This window comes from Lampetra planeri, chromosome 6 (genome assembly GCF_965212315.1).
Source record: "Lampetra planeri chromosome 6, kcLamPlan1.2.h2, whole genome shotgun sequence".
Classification (NCBI taxonomy): domain Eukaryota; kingdom Metazoa; phylum Chordata; class Hyperoartia; order Petromyzontiformes; family Petromyzontidae; genus Lampetra; species Lampetra planeri.
Window position 1 is genome coordinate 11,759,198 of NC_136112.1, and position 16,309 is coordinate 11,775,506.

Sequence of the window (16,309 nt, forward strand, 5' to 3'; positions counted from 1 at the left end):
TTATACCTACGTGACTTTACTATGCTTTGTGATGCCACGGTGCCACAAGTCCATCTTGTTCCACCAGTTGAGACAATCTCCTTGCTCCATCTCCGTGGTTGTCTTCCTCTCTCAGGCATGGTGCCTCCTTTGGCTGACATTCTGTTAACACTCTCATTCATCAGTCATTGTTGCCTTCTAGTGATGTAGCCTGCCCAAGCCAGCTCTTGTTGATAGTCTCACATGGTGTAATTAATTTACGTGTGTTTCTCAATTTGATTCCAAACATGTCTTCATGCTTCTTTTGCATACTTCTCACATTATTTTTCACAATATTGTATCATACACTTCATATGCTTGAAAGAATGAACTGCAGCGCACGTATTATATTGGTATAAACAATGTCAAAAGGTAAAGCTGAGTAAAATATCGTGATTTTACTTGTTGAATAATTGAACACATTTCACTGGAATAACTTCACCCCAGATTTTGCAATAATCCATATCACAAAGTTTTGAATTAATCACGCACCAATTAGTCATCTATGGAATAGTAGAGTCACACACATGACACAACGATTTAAACCAAAGAGCTATATTTCTAATTTTTATATAGCACACTGCCAAAGCTCCTGGGGGTTCCAAAATTAAGTTATTGGCTGGGAGGTTTGACAACCTTTTGAAAGGGAAATACATCAATATGTGACTTAATCACACTTTTATTGAATGTATGCTAATTTATCACGAATAACTGCAGTCATCATCTGGGAAGGGCAGAACATTTCTTGATCTAGTTATTAATATTCGCCTTGGCAAATTTAATTTTGTACATTTTACTCAGTAAAAATAAATGGCTAGAGAAAGTGTTATATGCATTGCATATTTTGATTGTGAAACATGTGCATAATTCTGTGTCGTTTTCAGTGCAGAATAAAACTTGAAACATTGCATTATTACTTTGTACACCATCCCATGGGCGTGTATACATTAGCTTCTTTTTGATGGCGAAGTTACGATTGATATAGTGTTAGTAGCCTTAACCAGGGAAATGAACATCTGCATAACAGTTACAAGTAAATCCTCTAGAGTATTTTATTATGTCAATGATTACATTACCCCCCTGCCCCCTATTTATATTGCATGCTGCATTACATAACATCTCAGTTTATTAATTAAGCTTTTCGTGAGGGCTGTAGTAATGTGAGAAAATACTGTATGGGTTTTAGATCATTTCCGTTTAAATACTGCAAATGTCCGTGCATAAAAAATACGTATTAATAATTGAGTTTGGTACTTATATGTGTATGAAAACACTGATTTGAATAATATTTGTTAGGAGTTCAAATATTCATATGGTTATTAAAATTATGTCAGTAATTGATACAAAAAACAATAACTTTATAATGCACTCCTTATGAAATACACTTTGTAGATGCCTTTAACTCTCCATCAAAAAGACTAAACACGTCCATCAATAACACTGTGGCCTTGAAAGCAGAAAAAATATATAATGGGTTACGTTTCGGAAATGGTCCTCCTTCATACAAGAGAAGCTAGCAGAGAAAAGAGACAGGAAATAGCGAACCTCAATTCGTCTTAAACATTGGAGGTTTCGCAGTTGTGGTCTTCAAAATTAATAAATTATTTGGTGACACACGCGTTGGCAGTGGTGCAAAAGCACATCTAAACATAATTATCTATACATCAATTAATGGTGATATAAATGTGTTTTATGATACTCGTCATGAAAGTTACACGTAAATAAGTGCCACTTTCACTGACACGAAAAGTATTTGCGCTCTGATGGAGCGTTAGGTTAGGTATAATTCATGCTTGTTATTGTCATTGTTTTGTTGACTATATTAAAATATAGTTACCTGTTCACCATCCCCCATGAGCATAATAAAAGATAATGAAATATTATCACAACAGGCACACAGTGATAGTGCCCATATTAAAGTACTACCTGGACACTAATGAAATTATACGATTGAATCATTATGGTTATATAAGTTTATAACATTCATATAAAACAACATAACATTCACACTTTAATATAATAATTATTAGTATTCATTAAAGGTATCAATCTCGGAGTGTTCAACTGAAGTTCAAACATTGGATGCAAATTCACAAAATGAGTGAAACTGATGGCATTAATTGTTAAATAATTTATATTGACATTCATAAATACATTTAAATACAAAGTGTGCAATGCCGTATGCATGCTACTAGTGTGAGGTGCTCTCGGAGTACAGCTTTTGCTTGAATACATTTGTCGCTGTAGTGTGTGTGCGTTAGTGTGTAACTCACATATATAGAACAGAACACGATTAATAATTAATTGTTTGGGTTAGGCTGTGTGGTTGTAATTTCAATTAGAACTATACTCGGCCACCACCCTACACAGCCAAACAAATCAAGTTGCCACGTGGACAAATGTGCCAATTGATTTTGGTTTGACAATATTGTACGAAGTTTCACTTTAGATTACCACCAGCCTCATAAAGTATTTGCAAGACCTCGGGAAATACTGTTCTCTGTGCAATATATTCAATGTTGATTGATGCGTATGATTTGAAAATATTAAAAACTGCAAAATGTTCCAAAATGTAACGAGGACATCAGTGCACAAAGTGTAGCGTGACTTACAATGAGTTAAGCAGCATGGCACGAGAGCTCATCTCAGAGGTGGATGTTTGGGGTTTAAATCCTGCTCTGGGATTGACTCAGTCCGTTACAATTTGTAGGTCAGTTAAAGAAGTCAAAGGAGAGAATGCCCAAGTGGACACCCTCGACGTAGACGTAGTGGTGAATTTAGCTCGTGTGCAGCAGCGATGAGAGATTGCGATGAAATGGGGAGGCCTTCATCCTGCAGTGGATTGGTCATGGATGTTGATGAAAATGTCGACTACATTGCAGAAACTCAATGTTAATTTGCCTGTAGGAATGTTGAATCTTTGTTATTGGCTCAAGGCTACACACAGATATCATTACCAACCTGGGCTTATTACCACCTGGATATATTATCCATTTAGACTTTCAATTAAAATAGCATTATGAGTGTCCTCTTCGCAATTTGTCATGGAATTAATTCATCGTGTTTTTTTTACTACTCTCCTTATGAGATATTGCAAGCATGGACCAGGCTTCTGAAAAGCAGTTTTGTTCTAATTCTTTGAATGCTATCTTTTATTCATCCTTCAGTGACAACTCCGGCTCGCTGGAAATGGCTCGTATTGAGATGGTGGTGGAGAGCTTCAGCCTCGCCCCTGCTTTCCGTCGTTTACTCTGGCATCTCGAGTACCCGCAGGGAGGACCTGCCCCTTCCTTGGACCGCATCAACACGGAAATTGTCGTCAAGCAGAGCGATGCACAGGCACTCATCCCCCTCGCAATGGTGAGCATTGGTTACAGGAACTGTTGGCAGAGTTACCTTCTTTTGTACGGTGTAAGTGGTTCAGCAATGTTCATGTGTTTTGGAGAGATGTTAACTTCCTCGTGGGTTCGATTCCAACCCTGACATATGTTTATTTGGAGTTTGCATGTTCTCCCCGTGGTCACGTGGATTTTTCTCCGGGTCCTCAGGTGTTTCCTTGCACATTTAGAAACATGCATTCAGAGTATTTGGCTGCTATACATTTCCACATAATCCACTTCATTGAGCTATCATTTGGGGCAAGGTCCGTTCTGAAAAATAACTATTTAGGTCAGTGGGCCTTACCTGTTAAAATAAATATATATTTACTTGTCAAAATATCTTATCTGGATAATCCCCTTAGGTGGAAAATATTATTTGCAACCAAGTGTCAAGTGACACATTCATAGGAGATACGTAATGACAATTTTAAATACACAACGAAAAGATATTCATGCTGTGGTTGGTGAGTGAGCCAATGGGGATGGCTTCAGGGGAAGCCGCATGGTGAATATCTGAAATGCTGCCAGTGAATGGTCGAAGTGGGCAGCGGTGCTCCTACTCTGTGGCCTCAAACTGGACTCAACGTCGAGGCTCACTGCACATTGCTCTGTGTTAACCCTGAGAGCGTGACTGACTTTGCTTGCAAGGATGGTTCACAAAAACTCAGGGTGGAGGGGTGTAGCGGGAGGGGGGGAAGGGAGCCCCTTCTGGCACCTCTTGACACTGTGGGGCTGCTCTCTATATATTTGATTACTTTTAGTCACGTGATGATTGATCACGATTGTGCTTATAATAATAATGATGCCACTACTGCCAAAGCTGTGAACGGCATTGAACTATTAATTTATAGCCCATCCACATTCGAGGTGACTTCCTTGAGCAGTGCATTGTATTAACGATGAACCCATCCATCCCTGTGATGAATAATTGCGATTCAGCCATGTCTTTAGTTCGGAATAAAAATAAATGTTTAAATTATGGTGAATACTGCAGCCCCTATTTGTTTCAGGGGTCATGTAAACCCAGTGGACATGATTTACACGCATTGCAAAACAGTGATTATACCTACATATTACACGGTTAACCAACACATGCAATTATTTTGAATTCATTGCAGATCACTTTTTTTTTATATTTCGATACATACAGAACTGTGAAGATGTTCTCTGTGCACTGCGATCTTAGTAACAACTTGTTTTAGTCACAGTGTCATCGGGAATGGCTTTGAATTGTGTATTTAAGTAATTTCGCATCATCACTACAGTTTCCCCTTTGATAGATGAGCGATATAACCTCAACTAAAACTATTCACATACATGCTTATAAATAATCTGCATAAATGGGTATGTTTCACATCGAGGAACATTGACTGCTATGTGATGGACTGGGCAACGCTTTAATTGATGAAATTGCTCAGAAAGCAGAAGCTTTCTTTTGCTCTTTGGCTCCAAAAGAGACATCAGTGCCAAGTGCCACCCTCAGGCTGATATTACTACCCCAGACTGCCCATCTTACACTTTCCAGCTATTGCCCGGAGATGCCTAGAGGAATGGAAATATCCTTCACTGACAGCCAATGGCAGAGCCAGGATTTTCAGGTGGGGGGCGGGGGGGGGCAACCCCTCCAGCAATGAAAAATTATAGAAGTTGTTAGTAAGTAAGGACTTGTCCCATGCTTTTTATTCGACAGCCGTCGATCGAGGGTCGATTTCGAACCGCGTGTGGTCGGCATCGTGTACTGTATACGCAACTGCGCACAATTCTGAGTCACTTATAACTGCTTTGCCGTTAATTATTTCTAATTGTGGACTCAGACTATTGTCCTATCATCTCATAGAGTCCCTGGCACGTAATAATATGCTACACAGTGGCAGTGGGGGTCGCAAAATGCCGATTTATTACTAATAAACCCCAATGATCCGATCGAAATTAGGGATTTTGATCGGATCATTGGGGGAGCACGTGCCACCCCACCCTCCACTGGCTCCGCCAGTGCTGACAGCATAGCCTACTTATTTGGGGGTGTCAATGGTACTGGGGTCCAGCGCTAAGCAGCACTTTGTGATGCCCAGTGGAGATTAATCAGATATAGAAGAGGGCATGGATTTTGGTCTACATTGAAACAATCATGTTTTTGGGGCACCCATTCTACGTGAGTGGTCGAGGAGTAGATTGCCACGTTATAAGTTATTTTAATAATACAGAGCTGTGTAGATGCAGCACTCGGAAACTTTCCATTACCTTTCTTGTGTTCCTTGGAGCGGACACCTGGGAGGAGGGCCTTACAACGAGAATGGCATTTCAAAAATAAACTCATTACTCAGATAGGCATCTCTTGAGAGTAAAAAAAAACCTCTAGACTTTTTTTTTAATATAAACACATCATAATTGTTTATTGATTTACTGAATCATGTTTCTATATTAGTTAAATCGACGATCGTATAATAGTGTTAACTGTAAAGCACGTTTATTATTTCCAACGTCTAGTTTTGTGTTGTGATGATGTAAACTAGCAAAATATATTGTGTAGATAATATACATTCTCAATGTTTTAAATAACCAAAGAAGCCAGCTGCACCTTACATTGGCTCATGCGTTGCTGCTATTAAATTGAATATTCGTACTACTAATAGCTGTGTTGTAATTTACAGCAGGCAAACATTTTATAATATGTTGCTGTTTATCTTTTTTATTTCTTCAATAAGCCCTTTGCCACGTAATGTTATCCATTTGCTGCAGGTAATTAATTTGGCCTTGGCAAAAGCGTGTATACAATGGCTTGAGGATTGAAAAGTGTTTAATTAGATCTTTGAAATGCCACAGGCGAGCACGGTTCCTTATTTGTGTCTGCGACACGTTATTGTATAAGGCCTCGGTATTACGACTTTGCATCTCAGATTTGAATATCTAAGCATTTTACTTCACATTCCTCCTACGTGATGTTGCATTTAAAGATATCCTGCATACACTAGTTACTTCCAGCCCTTTGTCAATCCAATGCTGGCTGTGTTTTTCATACTTCACCATGCCGGTTAGTGCGGGTTGGTGAAGAGTGGGGGGGGCGGGGCTATAACTACTCACCACTGATTTTAGCCATGGCCAGGAACTCAGGTCCCTAAGTAAATAGTGCAGTGTGTGAACCAGTGTGCCACCGCTCAAACCCCTAATCGTGCATACATTCGACGAAAATTACATTGTATCACGACATACAATTTGGAGGTATATTATGTCCACACATATAATGTAAACGATATCTCCTTGAATCTTTCGGTAAAGTTACGTAGAAGGGAAGTAATAAAATAATAAAAATAAAACATAATAAAATACAATTATCACGACGTTTCGGCCACAACGCAAGCAGCCGTCCTCAGGTGAAGAACAGATCTGAATGTCTTTCCGACATACATGTTCTTAACCTGAGGACGGATGCTTGCGTTGTGGCCGAAACGTCGTGAGAATTGTATTTTATTATGTTTTATTTTTATTATTTTATTATTTCCCTTCTACGTGACTTTACCGAAACAACCAAGAAGATGAATCCCTGCAGTCACGAAAGCTTTAAATCGAAATTTAAACGATAACTATTTTCTACATTTAAGTGTAGAATGCAGAGAAGATTTACTCATGTTTAGCTTTCATGTCTTGAGTTCCCCATGATTAGATATATTCAGCATCTAAGATGCGCATCCAATTAGCACGGTTGACTCCATACGGTGCGAAATTAGGTCAACATACAGTACATAAGCTATTTTTTTTCAATGCTAAAATCAGTTACCCAATGCATTTAAGTTATTTATTTTTGTTTCATTAAAATCCACATGAGCTTTATTGAGTATATAGACATTTACATGAGTTTTTATTTTATTTGGATGTTCACCGGTACCATCAATGATTGTTTAATATGTGGGAGGGTAATGTCGTATCCGGAGAAAGCCCATGTACATGAGGGGATAGCGCTCAAAGCCTCACACTGATCGTTCTATCCGCAGACTGCTTCAAGTAAATGGACCAAAACACATTTGTGGATCACACCAATTGCTGTACTGCCGTCCCCTAGCTCATCATAGTCCTCGTAGTCATATGCCTATAACACCTGTTATGCACCAGAGGTCACCCATCCAAGTACGAATCAAGCTTAACCCTCCTTAGCTTCTGAGACCCAATGGTCGGTGTATTCAGAACAGTGGGGTCGTAACTGTCACCTTGAGATTCAATGTAAAGTATCTTGAAAGTAATTGTAAACTATTTTTATAATTACATTCTTCGCATAAACCTGTACCTAACTACACGTAATTAAAATACATGTTAGCCAAGTCTTAACCACCATGAAAATAACTGTAAAATAAAAACATTAACTTTATAACAATCCACAAGTCAAGCCTCACTAACCATAAGGTTATTTCCACAGCAGGTTGGGTGCAGTGCATTAACCCGTTTAAACAGCATGTCTTATATATCTGCATTCCTCTTGTAATTCCATTCATGCATAGTTTAATTGCCCCTATGTTGTTACATTGTATCTATTTATATAATTTCATCAAGAAGCACTTTTGGTGCAAAGCAGAATTAGAGCCAGTTTGATTTTTGGAAAATATTTGAATCTGATAAAATTATTTCACTTACTGTGTATAGATCAAAATGGTCTTCACCAGATTTCATCTTGATTGCCTGATCATGTCACTTGCAATCGAACCTAAGTCATTGTACTTCAAAAGGGGGGGTGGGGGTGTGCTTACACTACAGTGGTGCTGCCCATTAGTCTTAGCTTAAAAAAAAACCTGCAAAAACAACGTTTGTTGGTCCAACATCTGAATGCCAAAAATATATATTTGCAAATTGCTCAATTGGGATTACACATAGTAAACACCACCTCCAACTGTGAGAGCTTGGCAGAACCTTCCTGAAAAATAGCCTTGAGACTCAGGCTTTCCTGGATTTATAAGTATAATGCTAATAATTGGGGTGCAATTTTGATGTATTAACCTAAATGTCAAGTGACTGGATGTGAGAAAACATGGATCGAATTGATCAGCTCAGAATCGTTTTCATGTTGGAATGGGATCTGGCATGGTCGGTACCATCAGACCTGTACCAAGCACGCCTATTTTTTTTTTTCAAATATAATAAGCTGAGTAAAATACTCCAAAAGTATTCAATAAACTTAGCCAATTACTACCGAAATATACAACTTTTTTTTAATACGCACAGGTTGTTTAGTTTTACTTGGGTGAATGTAGTAGAAACTGACAAAATGATCAAGAGCACCATTGCAGTTACTTTAACACAAACTTAAACATTTGCTCCATTATGCTGGAGCACAAATTAATAAGGCAGAGGCTGCACGAGTTAATAAGGCAGTGTGATTTTTTTTTACACGTTTATTTCATATCAACAATAATAGTTCTGTGGAATGTTTTACAAATAAATGTTTAAATTCCATAAACAAAAAACTTAAGTCTTGTAACATTATCCCTGCTCAGATATAGCTCATAAGTCATCTAGCTACGGCAACTTCTGGAATATAAAAATCACCATGATAACACTTGGGAAAAGTTGAAATCCTTCATTACCCCAAATGGACATTCAGAATGATCATTATTAATGGTTTTGTGAACCAATGTTTGAGTGTTCCTTATATAGAAAACTTAAAAATACTAAATGGAAATGGTAAATAAACAAAATAGTATTTAACTCCTTATATTATCATGAAGCTGTCCAAACTCTGGCGGGAAGGTCACATCCAGCCTGCAAACTCAATTTATCCAGCCAGCAACGTCACTCAAACTCACGTTTGAAATTAACCTCGTGAAATTAATTGTTTTACACCACTGTGTAAAATTATTTAGTTAAGCATGTGAGGCTCTGTAGGTACGTGATGAGTGCAGCTGGTGGTCAGTGGGAGAAGGGGACTGGGAAGTGAAGAGTGCATTTGGCATGATTTTTTTTATTAATCCAGAAGGGCGATATAAGAGATATGATATACAGCTCTCTCATGTGTATTTTGTTTGCATCTTTCTCCTATTTATCTTATATATCTATTCTGAATACATCTCCTGTCTCTCTCCCTGATTGCTCACTTACACATGCATCTACCTCGCATGTCTCTGTTTAGAATATAACTACTTTCATAGCTGTCTTTTGAACACATCTCCTATCTCATATGAAAGAGGTGCGGCTCTGCAATTGCTCTGGCAGAAAGGCCTCCGTAACAAACTCTACAGGTTATTTGGTCTACTCCTCAACGTTGACCATTGTAGTATGCTCATTTATACTGCTAGGCGGCCAGAGGCCGGGGATGTTGTTGTTTGTTGTCTCCTTTATTGAACCTAGAGATTGAAACGCAGAAAAACAACATGGCCTGTTTTGGATGGAGTGACCTGGATTACATCAGGAACAATTTAAGAACCCAATTTAGTTTGAACCTTAAAATTTTACAAATGTGGAAGTCAATTTAACAAAATGCATTAATACAGTGAAATGTGAACAAAGGAAAAGTAAAAAAAGTCAATTATATTTAAAATTATAAATAAATGTATAGTATCTATATACAGGGTGTTTCAAACAGATTAACCCGATTTGAAATCGCACTATCTCTGCAACCACGAACCGCCCATGAATGAAACTCTTACCACTTGAAAGGGCGGGGCATAGAGTTTCAAATGATTACTGCTAGATGCCTCTGCCAGCGCACAAACAGCCCCTAGCCTCTGTCATTCGCAAGATGGTGGCCCCGCAACACAAGGCGGTTTGCGTTCTGCAGTTCAGCAAGACTAAATCCGTAATTGCAGTGCAGCGTGCGTTTCAACGGCGTTTTGGCATTGATCCGCCAATGTCAAAGAGCATTCGTTGTTGGTACCAACAATTTGAGGAAACAGGCTGTTTATGTAAGGGGAAGAGCACAGGGCGACCATGCACCTCAGAGGAAAACGTGAGAAGAGAGGCGTTTGGGACGAATTCAACTATCATTTCGATGTTGTCCGTACAGCAGGTGGAAAGCACATACAGTAGAGCATTTATAAAATGGTTAGTAAAACATGATAACTCATTAAACAGTTTGTAACTTTTTGTGTAATTGTAACATGTTGCCATTGTGAAATATACTGCTTTGAAATTGGGTCCATGTTTTTAAAACACCCTGTATATAAAAGGGAAATTTGTGAATATGTGTGTCTGTTCGAAATGTTTAGCATACTTCCCGACATGCAACAAACTTGAAATTTGGCATTTGGGTAGCTTCCAGACTGTATACAATGCAAAAAGTATAAAAATAGAGTTTTGTATTGGGGGGGGGGGGGCGCAATAATGGATATATTTTGCATGGCAAGTGAGCAGTGACGTTCCATCTGTGATGTCACCCGCATGCGGCAGCGTTACGCAGTGTGCCTGCTGACGTGACGCATCCCCCCCCAAACCCTCCGCGTAGGCCGTGTATCCCGCACAAATGCGCGGCTGGGGGGGGAATAATGGATATAATATACTAGGCTACATACTTAAAATTTGCCACGTGGCTAGCTTCCATACTGTACACAATGTAAAAAGTATACAAATATACTTTTTTTTATTTGGGAGGGGGGGAAATAATGGATGAAATATATTGCACAAGTGAGCGGTGACGTCACATCTGTGATGTCACCCGCATGCGGCAGCGTTATGCAGTGTGCCTGCTGACGTCACCCCCCCCCCCACCCTTCGTGTTGGCCGTGTATTAATCCAAGACAAGAATCCAAGTCTCGGGCAAAGCCGGGTAGTAAAGCTCGTATACAATACAACTAAGTCAGAAAGATGGCTTAGGCCATCGGGAAAGATTTTAGCCAAGACCGGTGAATCAATATTTATTTGTTACAAGGAAAATTCCATTCAGCCAGTTACCCAGCTAGTTTTCAATGGAGATTCGTGCTGCATTAGCACAGAACAAGAACATCAGAATTTCCTTTATACTGGAATGACCTATAAAGCTCTTTTTCACAGATGTCCAGTAAGGCTCTCTAGGTGATGCATACGGAGGAGCATCACCTTGATGACAACCTCTGGGTCCTGTCTCGTATATCTCTTATGAATGCATCTCACTCCTATAGCTCTATTTATGACACAATAGTGGCCCACAACTCTTAATATATTGGTCAGTCCAGCCTCAGTGCCAAGAGGCTCTAATCTACTAAGGCTATAATCTACTAAGAACATATTTTGCTTGGATTTCATGGAAAGTATTTTTGACATCGTTGCATTTATTGAATGTTTTAACATTTAGTTTTAGTGGTCAGTAAATCGGGGTTGTTACGTGAATGTACATTGTAATGATTTGTAAAGTTTTTAAAAAACATATTCACCAAAATCAATGTTAAGGCAATTACATTTAAAAAGAAAGAATCGTCATGCCAGCACAGCTTCTGTAATATCCAGAATATTATTTTAGTTTGCCATACGTTTTTTATATATATATGGGGTAATAATGGGTGTTTATGAAAGAAGTTTCAACTGATTTATGCAAGTGATTCCATTTTATGTCTCCAAAATCACTTAAACTTTTATAAAAATGAAGAATTTTAATGGCCTATATTAACCTCTTTTTAATATGAACAAAAAGTACATATAATGGTGGTGCATGTTGGCTGAGTTATGTGTGTGTTGTTATTGTATACAGCCCTCGGCTGTTGATAACAGTTGGTCAGGTTTATGTTGAAATTGTAGTTGTTTTATTTATGTTGACATGAGATGTTCATAAAAGTCCAATTTTTTTTACCACAATTCGCAGTGGACAGACTGTATAGATGCAAGTAAATACATGAAAGGATATATATGCTTCCTTATTATTATGAACGATGATTACTATTGATCCCTGCATTCTCCAAATATTGCTGTGATGCATTATTAACACGTGTCACATCTGTACAGTGTATAGCATAGATCATTAACCTTATCTGCAAGATTATTCTGTCGTGTGCCAATGTCAGAAATACTAATAATATGAGGGAGCAATGAATTTAAATCCAACATTTGAGGTTTTTGTAATTATATTATATCACATGTACAAACATAGTTTCATCAAACACTTATTGACTATGTGAATTTCAAAATAGGGAAGTGTTGCATAATACAGGTTTTAAATTAGCTGTGCTGCACACATACAAAACAAGGTATTGATTTTCCAACATAGCAGTTATTAGTTAGCACTGATCTATGTAGGCAGTTCAATTTCGAGTCTGTTCTTTTTCACGTAAAGTTTTACTTTTATAAAGTAAAGGTACCGTTTTTTTTTATTAAGTCTAAATAATATAGCAAGCCATGTATCAGTGCATAGCGTTGCTGGTTAAATTCCATTTTAATACGTGTTGTGCTAATAAAACAGATCGCATTGCATTTCATTAGTTTCAAATTACTTTGGTTTGTTTACAATATATTACGAACAATTTTGTTGCACTTAATGCAGCACGACGAGGGAGTGGGTGGACAGCACCACGCCTAGCCGCCTTTGTCTCCGTCGTGACGATGTTTACACATCACACCAGGTACTCATTTGAGGCTGAGTCGACCTAGGCAAGGTCCAGGACTGGCTAAGATAACCGTCACTGGTGTTGGCCATAAGCGATAATCAAACTTGGACCGTCGGGTTCGTGGCGCAGCACACTCACCGATCGTTGCACTATCGGTCCCCACTTATAGTGCACACACACATCCCACAACGAATACTCAGTCTGTCGAACAATTTATGTTCCCGAATTGGCAATAACAAATCATGCAGGCTGCAATCAAGTCAAAATCTCTCGTGCGTGGTAAACATTACAACGTAGATGTGAGCCTCCTCTGAAAGAATCAACCAATTGTTGTTGTACATTGCTAATTTGTTGGATTACATTACTAAAACCAGGGCTGTTCATGAAATGATTGTGAAATTGATCAAAGTGAATTTTAATGAATAAATTTGTATGTAATCCTAAATGGGCTAAAATCTTACATCTTCACGTTGCATTTTCAGACATAGACTGTCACTAAGCAACTTACATCTCCCCCCTCCCAGAAGTATTTTATTGAAAGGGGGGGAAGGGAAGGTACATTCAGACGGGGTTGTTTGTGCCAACATGAGGGCTAAAGAAAGACGGAATAACCTCAACAAGCCAGTTGTTTCTTTGACATGGATATTGTTTTCGGAGAACCATATCTAGCTTCACGGAGCCGATGTAAAGAACCCCATCAGGGCAAACAAATGGACTTGTGATAGTGTCGAATTCAGAGCTTTAACATGTTTTGACAAGTGACAAGTAACAGATTAATGAGTACATACCATGTGAAGTTACAATGAAACGTAGCAATTAATTATTTCAATCTAACTCAGTACTTCAAGTTAAATTATATTTTGCTCAACTTAATTTAACCATTCCTTTCATGAGATTATACATATATAAATATTCTAATTTAATTCACAAATGACAAGGATGTTCAAGCGTATTATTTACGAGTGAGTTACAACTTCATTTATTGCCCATAGATTCCAACTTTTGACTATAAGCATAAATCATTTACTCTGCGTTGTATTTTATTCATTGCTCTTAGGCTCATCTGTGCCAGGCCATGGAACTATGATTTTCCAACAAGCATGTTAAATACTGTACAAAACATTAGCTTGAATTATTTTACCCGAAAATATATTTCATTTGTTGTTGTTTTTTCTATCACCTAATATGTGTTTGCAAAAGAAATATGGGTAAGAATATTGTGGACGTGAACACATTAATGTCTATGTGTTTTTAAATCAGTAAATGTTATGGAAGAGACTTAGCGTATATCTATACAAATATACTGTATTGGGCCAAACAAATCCATTGCAACAGCAATTACTTAATAAAACTGCACTTGTTTCCTGCTCAATTGTTTAAGCAATGGATGGCATTCATCTTTCAAATTACAGCCCTAAGCCAGTGATGAATATTCCATATTCCAATGGTAAGGGTGGCTCCATCCATAAGACAACGTCTACTGATTTCCCACAAGGCGGTGCTCATTTTTATCAACTCCAGAGGGAGAAAGGGGTCAGTCGACCCCGGACCTGGATTTGAACTCGTGACCTTTTCATTATAAACCGAGCACTTTACCACTGTCACCCAGCCCAGTTAATACAAATATATAAGTGTTTTTGTAATGTGTACTGTAACGTGCTTTGACACTGTGAGAATCGGAATCCTTATTTATCCTAAAGAAATCCGATGAGCTATTAAGCTCTTTTTTCACAGATGTCCAATATCACTGTGATGCCTCAGTGCTCTGCGTCCCACCTTTAAATGAAATGATTCCATGCGTAAGGATCTAAATATAAAATCAAGTCTAGTCTCCTTCTCTTTTCTTCTTTCATATGGCAGGATATAAAAGCCGCAGTTTTGAAACATGCTAGAGTTGGATCGATACGTTTTTTCAACCATTCCAAGGAGGCAGTATATGCTGTATAGATATCAGCAAGACCAATTCGAACACAAATCAAGTCAGCAACTCCTGATAAACTGACTTCACTCTAGGGAACATCAGCACCTGTGCTACGGACATCAACGATGGCCCTTGTGCACTCTGTAGCCAAGTAGTGTGCACCAGTATGGACAATAAGTAGTCACACTCGACTTGTTGATAACCCACTGAACACTACAATGCAGTGTATCACTGAAACCCTCAAGTTAACCCCAACACCCTGGCTGCCTGCGCTGTCACAAATCCCCCCCCCCCCATCCGCTGTAACGCTGTAACACTCTGGGAAGTCCGCAAATCGAGGAAAACAGTCGCCTTCGCATTTATCAGGACCTCAATAACGTCTTTCGTCATCACTTGAAGTGACACAAGCCCTTGCGAATTCAACCCGGATGAAGCTTAGAGAGCTGAGTTCAAAATAACTCATAAATGAACACCTTGTGAAGACCTCAACGCAGAAGATATCTGTGTTTAATCTTCCACGAAGCTCATGCTTCACCCTAATCACATCCGCACAAACCATGGCAAATGCGGATACCTGATGTACGAATGGAAAATAAAAAAAACTCTCCAATGTGTGACTGTAGTAATCCAGAACAGACCATGAAATATAACAATATAACAATACAATTCTCTGTTTTCACAAATATAAAGGAGACATTTCAGCGATACACTCTGCTTCTCAAGACACGGTTAGATGACTTGACCACCTGAATGTGATATTGTCGTTGTTGGTCTGCATCTACGTCAGCCATATGACAGAAAGAAGAACTGACTTCACCTGAAGCTTCTTGAGGAATTCAGTTTAGTTATTGAAGAATATCCCAGCAAATGTAAAGAAATTTTATAAATCATGTGGAACGACACGCGGTACAACCAAAAAAGCACACGAGAAAGCTCGGCTCCTACTTGTCTTATGTGCATTGCTGGGATTGTATAATCTATCGTGACTTTGACCAGATCATTTTTTCACCGATGATGTGGACTAATGCTCTCTTACATTAATGGATGGAAGGGATTTCATAGTGGCAATAGCAATATATGATTTCCGTGGGATATTGACAAACCTTTCATGCATATAACACAATCGTGGACATACATAGTCAGGAATGGAACTATGCACATTCAGATCTCAAGTTGTAGTATGTAATGTGTCTCATTATTTGTTGGAATTGTGTCAGTAGCCTGTACTGTTGGCACTATTGCTGAAGCATTCTTTAAAGTTTTGACATTCGTTGAAGTTTTGTGGTAGCTCATGTTCATCTGTGCACAGCAATCCTAGAATACATAACCGCTGTGCGAGTATCTCTAACCGGCACTCAAAACTCTTTAGTACATGTGAAGTTCTACATAAACAACTTGAATATCTTAAGGTTCGTGAAAATAAACGGTATTGACTATTAACAGGCTTAAGCATTCTCAAAGGGTTTGGAGAATAACAGATTAGAAGTTTATGTTCATTA

The 16,309-nt window shown here is 38.5% G+C and overlaps 1 protein-coding gene across 1 annotated transcript in view; it reads left to right on the forward strand.

The window, feature by feature from the left end:
- The first annotated feature begins 2,192 nt into the window (after positions 1–2,192).
- The window catches only part of LOC144719662 (transmembrane protein 132E-like), a 202,448-nt gene continuing 188,331 nt past the window's right edge, over positions 2,193–16,309 (forward strand). The window contains exons 1-2 of the mRNA XM_078595800.1: positions 2,193–2,197; positions 3,186–3,378. Coding sequence (XP_078451926.1) covers positions 2,193–2,197; positions 3,186–3,378 — 198 coding nt within the window. The remainder of the gene's footprint in view (positions 2,198–3,185; positions 3,379–16,309) is intronic.